The sequence below is a fragment of the Oreochromis aureus genome, linkage group 4 (assembly GCF_013358895.1).
Source record: "Oreochromis aureus strain Israel breed Guangdong linkage group 4, ZZ_aureus, whole genome shotgun sequence".
NCBI lineage: Eukaryota > Metazoa > Chordata > Actinopteri > Cichliformes > Cichlidae > Oreochromis > Oreochromis aureus.
In genome coordinates, this window is record NC_052945.1 from 16,052,942 (window position 1) to 16,063,267 (window position 10,326).

At 39.9% G+C, this 10,326-nt stretch overlaps 1 protein-coding gene across 2 annotated transcripts in view; it reads left to right on the forward strand.

The window, feature by feature from the left end:
- prkar1b (protein kinase, cAMP-dependent, regulatory, type I, beta) overlaps positions 1–8,618 on the forward strand; it is a 65,104-nt gene extending 56,486 nt beyond the window's left edge. For both annotated transcript variants that reach the window (XM_031741306.2, XM_039611623.1), the window contains 2 exons: positions 4,675–4,756; positions 6,169–8,618. In XM_031741306.2, coding sequence (XP_031597166.1) covers positions 4,675–4,756; positions 6,169–6,341 — 255 coding nt within the window. In that variant the 3' untranslated portion in view covers positions 6,342–8,618. The remainder of the gene's footprint in view (positions 1–4,674; positions 4,757–6,168) is intronic.
- The last annotated feature ends 1,708 nt before the right edge of the window (positions 8,619–10,326 follow it).

Here is a 10,326-nt window from a genome sequence, read left to right on the forward strand (position 1 = left end):
GATCATATACCAATCACATACCTTTGTGAAAGGAATTATTATGTCACTTTATGCCAAAAAGATAACGTCCAGCTGAGGTTACGAATGTCAGAAGTCTAGCTGAAGTCTTGTTTTTGTCAATAAATTGTAAAATTATGTAGCACTTTCCTGCTCTGTGCACTCAAAGGGCTTTCTTGCCACAAACCTCATTCTTACACACAAACACACACGCACACACATTTATACAAGTGTTTTTTTTTCTATGCCAAAACACTTTTAATCTAACTTCCATACACTCACACTCTGATGGATGCATCAGGGACAACTTTGGGCTCTGTAACTTGCTCGAGGATACTACGACCCCCAGGCTAGAAAAGCAACCCTACCCAAGTCCATTTGATTTGAGCCTACTGAAGTCAGATGTCTCTGCTGCTTCCCACCCTTTTAAAACTGGGTGATGACTCTTGAAGAACGTATCATCCTCTCCGCTGATGTGTTCTTCCAGTCATCTTCCAGTCATCAGTGTAAACGGACGTCTCCCATTTGTTCTTTGACCACACACAGAGCGAATCATTTCTCAGGAGTTTACAGGTTCCCTGTGGGTCCCACAGATGGTAAATCCTCTGTGGATTGTCTGCAGAATATCTCCCGGTACTCGCGTGTAACCTGCTTGTTTTTTGCTGAAATGCAATTTGGCTAATGGAGTTTAATATTGCTTTCATAGAATGAAGATCAGTGCGGTTGATCTGAGTGAAAACAAACAGGTAAAGATTAACGGGCCTCATTAGATTTGAACCATTTTGAGTCATTTTATGTTCGAATAAGAGCCCCTCAGGCTGTTAGATGCAAATCTTGTGAGAAACACTGTTGTCCTACCGTATGTTGAGCAAGTGATCTATGCGTGTGTGCTAGCGTTTGAATGAGAAGGTGCAGACTCTGCTGATGCTGGGTGGTCTCGTGAACAGACAGACTCGGGATATCACCTTTCTCCATTTCTGGCTGCGCCTCTCTTTCTGCGAGCATGTTCAAATTGTTGTCATTTCTTTCATGCAAGATGCTACATTTTAACTTGTCACTACAAGCTGGTGCACTTTCTGTGTGGCATGTTTGTTTAAGTGTGTATACACAGAAATGGATGCAACTGTGACCGGTCCTTAAAATACGTCCAAAAATCATCTGATACTTCTTATTTAAGTTGAGGGCTTAAAGTGGCTCACACGAATCCTTTCTTTGTCTCTCTACTACTTGTTTGTATTCATGTTCATTCATTCATATTCTCTGTTAGTGTTTCTCGCTCTGCCTGACCTCGTCTGCTGTCTTTTGTTGTTAGCGGTCTCAGTCTCCCTGAGTCGGGTAGGGGAGGCTCTCGGATGTTTATAAAACAAAATATCTGTGGAGCAGAGCGCTACCCTTGGGGTGGTACAGTGTGAGATGGTTATCTGGACCACACTGGATGAGGCCTGTTCACCAGTGAACTACTGTACTGGCAGTGCTGCACTGTCTCACTCACTTTGTTTGGACATGAATAGAAAGAAGAGGAACCCACTGGTTGTAAACACTCGTGTCTGTGCCTCGTCCACCTCATTCTCTCTCCATTCACATCTTACGGTTTTGGACTCTCAAACCACAACACTCAAAATTTGCGAGCGAATTTGCAGAGATGGAAGTTTCAACAAAACGTGACTAAAGTGCAGTGGAAACGAGACTAACAATGGCGATACAAGCGACCTATTAGTCACTCTACTTGCGCTCCATTGGAGAGAAGAAAAATATCAAAAAGATGAAAACATCAGATATCTGTGGGCTGAAACACTAGCAGTTTATCTTAATACTCTTATCTCTGTAATGGTAGTAGTGATCGCTGTTTTTTGTAAAATGGTTAATGGTTAGATGAAAACCGATGGGGGGTTAAGACGCAAAAAGTGTTTATTATATTTTTGGAAACATTTTTATACCTTATTAGAGTTTGCATGAAATTAGGCCGAGTATAACAACAGACATAAAAGAAATGTGATTATTTATGTAGCACTTTTCTAGCAGCGTTACAAAGTGTTTAAGAACTGAAATGTTTTTTTTACAATATAAAAAGAACTGTGATCAGCATAAATGCAAATATGTTATAATTTGAGAATAATAAATTTGCTGAAAGGGCCTTTTAAGATGTAACAAGCGTGATAGAGCTGATTCTGCTAATGCAATTCTTTGTGTAGATGGTGTGGCTGTATACGCTGCAGTCTACAAACCCTCGTCATCTTTATACATGTGCACAATGTGGCTTAAATGTCACAGAGGTTAATGTGCCATGAAAGCCAACTTGGTCACATAGCAGCATTTTAGTCAACCACAAAGGCAAACTGTGAAGCACCAGCTTTTCCTATGCTGCTTGCCCATGAGGAGATGAGCCGCAGCCTGCCACAGCATTAGGATTCAGAGCGCCAGACAAAGGGAAATACTTACCTCCAGGCAGTGGCTACTCTTTTATTTATCAATATGTCTAATCAGATAAATGTGATTTAGCAGTCAAGCGATTATAATTAAGTAAGTACGCATAAGCACTTTCCAGTAGCTTGCCATTTGAACAAATTCTGTACTTCAAAGTTCAGTGAAAGTGCACGACTACAACAGGAAAGAAAATATATCATTAAGAGCTTTAATTGTTAAGACGTTTGCCCATAGCGACGTACAAGTTCAAACCAGGATCTGCTTTTGCTGTTTATTTTGGACGGGACTTCCACAGTAAGCAGTAAATAACTTTGCACAGTAAGGAGTAAGGCCAAGTTTGATAGGGTCAGCATCAAAGGCTGCTCCTATAATACTTCTCATTTTTTTCAAACAAGCCTGACGGGAGACGAATGTCTCTTAATTTCAACAGAAATAAGCTCGTTTCCAAAACAACTGAGTGTACTAAAAAGCAAAAATGTTATAAAACCTCAGTGTTTGAATGAAAAAAAACAAGGGTCTCAGATCAGTTTTAGATTTTCTTTTTGAAGCAGTAGGCATCACATGTCAAATAATAATTTCTGTAAAGGAGCATAAAGTACCACCAGTCTTGCTGTTGATCCAACAACCAGATGTGGGCATCTCATAGACAGCCAGCAGCTTTGACACAACTACACTTTCTTAATCCCTGGGAATGAGAATGGACCGCTATACCACGTGGATCGTAATCCTAATTTTTGGTGGCTACACAACTACTTAAAACATCACCTTCAGCGTCCGTGACCCACAAAATCCCTGCTTTATTTTAATACGGTTAGAAGACCTGTCTCCAGAGATAAAACGACATCACGCCACAGTTTGGCCAGGTATTACTTGGAAGTGGCGCTCTCACGGTGTTCTCCACTTACTTGGACAGTTTCCCTCCACTCCTCGACAGCTCATTTCTAGCACAAACCCACTAAATCGACACACACATCCCTTTCTCTGAAATACAGTATTAGCTTTGTGTGGCCGCAATGAGTAGCTGGCAGTTTTGAGGTTCTCATTAAGCCTCATTATATTCATATTTAGCATTATTAGCCTAGTCGGCACAAGGAGGAGAGAGCAGAGAAGGATTAGAAACGGAAAGGGAGAGCGTTGGAACCGTCAGGTCTGTTATATGAAGCGATCCAAGACAAGCTGGGAAGTTTCCCTGCTGATTTTTTTTTTTTTACCTACTACCAATTACAGCAGCTTGTGAGTACATGTGAAGGTCCAGAAAATAAATATCTCCCTATACATGTGCATGGCAAAAGGTGGCAGCTGCACTTTAATGTGAATATACGCCCGTGTCATCAGGCGCAGCTTTGAACACGTGTGTTCTGGTTCATGCGTTAAGATAAATATTCAAACATATGCTCACTCACACACACACAATTTTGTCAACAGCTGCAAGATGTGACAGCATAAACTGTTATCATCTGTTGGGCAAAGTGAATGGAAATCAAATTTCCTCCCTTATACTTTTTAGATGACTCACAAACACTCAGCCAGCGGATGGTCGGTCAGTCTCTTCAGCAGTTATCAGCTGTATACATGAAAATTGACATTTTCCGAATGTGAGAGTGAGCATTTGAGTCTTCTTCTATCTTCTTATTTAACATTGCGTGGTTGTGTGCACTTGCAGATGTAAAGCAGACCATTAGCAACATGCTATTTGAGCTTTCTTTTTGTGTGTGTACACAAAAGTGCTTCGGTTTTCTGAGGTCATTTAAGGACTGTGTTTTGGAGAACTCTCACTCTTGGACAACGCAGTTGTTTCCATTTAATGGCTGAATGCTGATAAAGGGGATTATGTGATGGAGACACTTAGGAATCATTTCAGCCTCTAAAGGGCTTAGATGTTTGTATTTATTACACTCTGGAGGAAATAATGCAGAACCAATCAGTTTTTGTATCGCATGCCCTTTTGGGATACACGAGAGTGTGTTTCTTCTTCTTCTTTTTTGTTTTGTTTCTGCTGTCCCACACAACAGGTGTCCATCCCACAGCAAAGTGGACTAAATCCTGTGCACCTGTGTTCTTATGAAGCAAAGGAATTTCTCTTCGGCTTAATCCTCCTGATGATTTTCAGTTCCTCGTTAAATAGCCCCCTCCAGACCCCTCCTCCTCCTCTTCTTCCATCATCTTTCCGTTCTTCACACACAATCCTTCCTCTTCCTCTCATCCTTTTTTCCTACAGCTTTAAACTTTTTTCCTTTTCTTTTCTGTGTCCAGGGAATCGCCTCTGTTCTCCAGCGCAGGTCTGACATTGAGGAGTACGTGGAGGTTGGACGCCTTGGACCTTCTGATTATTTTGGTAAGTGTGTCCCTGCTGCTTCTTTGCACCACATACGTTTGTGAGACTAAACTTGGTTTATATTACGCCTTTTAATAAATATCTTAAATACAAATTGTGCTAGTAGAAGTAAATAAACATCAACGAAGACAGTTCACAGTGATCTAGAAGCTCAAACCCTTTCTGGGTTTGTTTTTATAGTGCTCCAATTAATTTTAAGCAGTTTTGTCACAAACTGGTTTTTAAAGATATGGTAAATAAACACGCTATGAGAAGATGAATAATTCTGAACCAGACTTATTATAGTTTTAATTAGTCTTTATTTTTTTGCTTTTAATTCAGTTTCAGTTAGTTTCCGAGTGAAAATGCTCGTGTCGGTTTCGTTTTTACCCCTTGGCTGTAAAAGGCTGATGGGGTGTTGTCGTCATCCTGCATGGCATGCAGCGTGGAAACCCAAGTTTGTGAATGCGATAACTCGAGAACGAGGCCACATAGGAGCTTCAAATTGATACTGAGTGACCTCAACCTAAAGGTCAGAAGTCAAGGTCACTGAAAATCTTGTGGATAAGATAACTTGAGAAGGAAGTTGTCTAGGATTTTTAAATTAATACCAAAGGTGTGTCTATTAGAAGGCTGAGGGGTAGGTATTTTTATTGTTCTAAAATATTTAATTTTAGTTTAGTTTTTATCAGTTCAGTCTTAGTTTTAGTCTCTATTAATTGTTATTGAATGGAGGGCATATGTCAGAGGCCAAATTTAGGAAAACTACAGTACAGTTATTACATTAAAAACAGAACCTTTGAAAGCAGTTGACTCACAGTCTTGTTGTCATCTAGATAAATAAATCAGTAAATCAAAGCCTCACGAAGCAAGTTTTGATCAGATTTTACCAAACTAACAAACAGGATCTTTCCTCTATATTTCTGTTTTGTTTTAGTTTGTTTTCCAAGTTTATGAATTCATTTCAGTTTTTTTTTCAAAAGTCTACTTTTTATTTTTAGTTTAGTTAACTTTAATAATCTTGTTCTTGTAAAAAGTCTTATTAGCAGTTGCTTTTTACTAATACACAATACTTGCAAAAATGGCAAATATTAGTATTTTAAAGGGTCAGCTTGACTAAACAGGGTAAAATAGTGTACGAGCACAATCCCCAGAAAGTGCTGATAGGTGTGGTTTGTTTTACTGGTGATTTACAAAATATGCTGGTTTCTAAAATCACAATTCAATATCAGGTGAAAAAAATAAGACATGCCTTTTTTGGGTTAAAAGATCATCGCAGTTAGCTGTAAATGAAATGTTGGTACATCTCCTCTCTATGTTTAAGAAACTTAACTGCACTGATTTAGGGCCTTTGCCCCATTTCTCATACTGCTTGTATTTAATGTTTGAGGTCAAAATTTGGGGCGACGTGCTGATTATTCTCTCTCATCCAGGTGAAATTGCCCTGCTGCTGAACCGTCCCAGGGCCGCCACCGTAGTCGCCCGGGGTCCCCTCAAGTGTGTGAAGCTGGATCGGCCACGCTTTGAGCGCGTGCTGGGTCCTTGCTCCGAAATCCTCAAGAGGAACATCCAGAGATACAACAGCTTTATCTCTCTCACTGTGTGACATGTGCCCCCTCCACCATCTGGGCCCCACCAGCAGGGGTGTGCAACATCAGCATCAGAGTTTTGGTCAGTGGGTGGGAAAGGGGTGAGGATGCAGGGTGAAGGATATGGGTTTTACATGCCCAGATTTGGGGCGCTCATTTCCTGCCTTTTTCCATTTTGCGCGTTTCTCTCTTTTGACCTTGTGCACTTTGACTTGATTCTGTGCTGTCACGTAGCTTTATGTCAAAAACAACATGCAGGGGTGTTTTAAAAAAAGAAAAAAAGAAAAAAAGAAAAATCAAACAGAGGGCAGAGATTATTTATCTTGTTACATATTGTAAATGAATCATGCATACAGTGTGTCGGCTGTATACGATGCATGCTTCAAGACTGAGAGAGAATGGCGTTTGCACTTTCATTCGTTAACAGGAGGGTACGGATAATTTCAGGAAATAAGAAGGAAGTCATGTTTACGTACGGCGGGGGAGGAAGACGGACCAGATTTGGTTGCACGCTGGCTGCGGTTTGCCTTTTTTTATTTCTGGAGGTGCGTGTTTCCATTTCTACACTGAATCAGAAACGCACTGCACAGATCTCTGTTCCCTAAAATGTAGCTGTTAAAGGTATGAAGAAAATTAAATTACTTGCTGTTGTATTCATTTTCAATGCTTCTTGAGCTTTTACCTTTTATTGAGTTGGGAGGTTGTTAGAGGCCTAATTGAGTTAAATTCTAATTTTATTGGTATTCTGTATACTTCTTTTATCGAAACACCAAAACAAACACTTACTTTATTGTGCTGAAAGTATTGTGTGTGTATCAAACGCATGTACACCTTAGTCATCCAAAGCACACAAAACACAGGAAAATAACATTTCAAGGCACACCTGTATTCATATCTGTGCAAAACTGCCTCTGTGTCACCTGATGAGTTGTCGGATCTTTTGATTGTTGGCGGTCTAAGGCACTTTTGAAAGCACATTTGCCTCTGGAGCTCTCATTCTGCATAAGAGTAATAAGAGACCAGTCCACTAGCTTATCACTGTCCTCCACTGGTTTATTCGACACTTCTACGCAGTCCAAACAAACGGTCTTCCTGCATCTGGAAAACTCAACATCTGAACAAGTGCATGAACAAAATGGGAAAATGAGTGCTTACAAAGTTCATTTAACAAGTCGTTCAAACAAGGTATGATTGTCACAGAATCACAAAGCACACCCAGACTTGCCTCATGGCACAGCATCTATGGATGAGTGAACAAATATATTTAGACCATAGTTTGTTTAGGAACAGCTCCGTGAACTATTAATGGCACTTACTTTCACTGTGTTTCTGGAAAAATTTGCTCACATTTTTGGACTTAGCCTTTTCATCAAATAAAAATTTTGCATCATTAAATGTTATAATTAAGTTGGTTTTAGAAGTTGCATTTCCAGTGCCAGGCATGTGGTTCCTGGGAACAGATGATTTTTCACTTTATCCCTTCAAATCCTCGTTTTCCCTTAGTTTGTTCATCTTGCTCAAAGGCTGAAGTGTCTTATTATCCATGTGTTGTCATGTCACTACTCTGTCACATACTCATACAAGCATCAAACCTACTACAGTGGTTGTCATGAGGAAAGTTTCGTCAGTTCAGCAGTGCAGCTCAGTGATGTCTTTTAGTTTTTCAGTGATAATGGAGCTCGGTGACACAGAGGAATTAACCGAGGCTTTTGATACACAAACAATACTTGTTAGTGAATCAATTGTTGCCAATAAAATAAGAAAAATGTAGGAAATCACCAAAGTTTATCCCCTAAGATTTTACAATGCGGTATGTTGTGTGTCAAAATAACTGACAAGTTGCTTTTTTTTCCCCACCTCGAAATCCTCAAACAGACAAACACAGTTAGAAACACACTAACGTGAAACACACACCCACACTGTATATGCGTGCACTGTCTCAGGACTAAATACATTTTCAACAGACACACGTCTTACCTGATGCTTTTTTTTAAGCTGATTTTGTTCGTTGTTTGCTAGATGAAAACTTTTGCACCACTTTTAGAGTTTGTACCATACAGCAGCTTGATTTAGGTGTTTTTAAGACATCAGTTCTGTGTTCTGACTGAAAAAAGTTAAGATATATAAATATATACAAACTTGTGTTGCTTTCCTTTGATCTTCTGTAATCTGTCAAAGTTGCACAACTGACCCAACAACTGATGTTGTAAAAAAAAACAACTTTCTGTATTCTCTCTCTGTATCTTTTTCTTTGAAACCATCTTGAACAAATAAAGAAAAGCTTCTGAAATCTCTCTGATTTGACTCATTCTTTTCTTCCTTTCTGATGTGATGGGACTTTTTTTTCCTCTAATTTTTCGCCCTTTTATCCCAGATCTTAGTTCTCTTTCTTTTTATCTATACCTCCTCTAAATGTTCCATCTTTGTTAATCTTCCTTTTTCTTTCCCGAAACTACTAACTGTCACCCTCAATCACACTTTTCATATTTATTCCCGCAGGTACCTAATCTCCTTCTCGGCCTCCCTCCGCTCGTCTCTGCTCTCCATCCTTCTCACATTAAGCCAAGTGTCAGTCATCCGTCAGGCCAGCCTGTCAAAACTCCGAGCTCCTCCCAGCCAGTTTACATCACAGTGGACTTAAAGCCTCCGCAGCTTTGACACATTCCTATTCATCTTAATGCCCACTAAATCAACTAAGGAATGTGCCCCTGACTCACTGACATCGAGTTTAATAGCCGCCCCCTCCCCACACATATACACACACACTGACCCATACACCTTCTTCACTTTGACAATACGCAGTAACGCACATGAACTTGAGCGAGGTCGGGGTTTGTACCTCCGTGAAGCAACACTTTGCCTTCAGTCTTGATTGTAAGTGCAGCTCCTTGCGTGTAGTGCTCGACTTTTTGTTTTCTGACACTCATCCTCAGCGGCAGGTCTTCAGGTTGCTTTTAGACCAAACCATTATTTTAACACTGCTGACTTTTTTTTGATGACAGGTTTAATATAACTCTTGTTTGGGCTTCCTAATGAGGATGGAGTTCAAACTAAACCTACACTATAGCTCACAGCATAGATCTATAGTATAGTATCAGTATAAATGCCTAAATTAAAGTCTATGTGTAATTGTACAGGTTAGACAAAATGTTGTTTCCAAAAATGAAAAGCAAAACTTTCTAAACTTCATTTCTTTTAGCCATCATGCACTCTTTTGACTCAAAGCAGTTTGGGGGAATAAACAGGCGCTGAGCCTGCACGTCACCATTCATCTACATGACAAATGAGCAAAAACATGTCAAATGCTTTAAAGCTCTAAAATAAGCAAGTGAGTGGACCTTGAACGAGGTTTGTTCAGTCAAACATGCTCTGAGTTCATGTCTACAAAAGAAGCAGCGACATTAAAACTAGTTACACCAAAATGAGCAAAATAAAAGCTGTCAGCGTGGACTGTGTGTGTGTGTGTGTGTGTGTGTGTGTGTGTGTGTGTGTGTGTGTGTGTGTGTGTGTGTGTGTGTGTGCGGCCAGAGTTTTTGATTAAGCACGGCCATTAGTGGGCATTCTGGGTGGGCCAGTTAAGGGCAGAACTTGGCACCGTCACATGAGCAGCAAGATGAAGCTTTGATAAAGCTGCGTTCTGCCAGGGTCAAAATAAGAAGGTGCTAACACGTACACACAGTCCTTTACTGACTTTTAATTGAGGTCGCTGTGTTTGGTTTTCTTTTATGCTTTTATTGTGTCATAATCTATCGTAAAAATCCAACTTTGTAGCACTAACGATGACATTTCCACAAGCTAATCTGTTTTCACACTGAATCCGATAAGAGGAAAAAAACCCCACCTGTCCATTACCACTCAGTCCACAACCTGCAATTAAAATTTTGCTTTTTTTTTTCTCTTTCGTACAGCGATCCTACAAAAATACCTAAACGGTGAATCAGATTTATTTCCAGTATATGTCTGTTAAATCTTTTAATGTTTAAACACTGCAGATCACGTGAT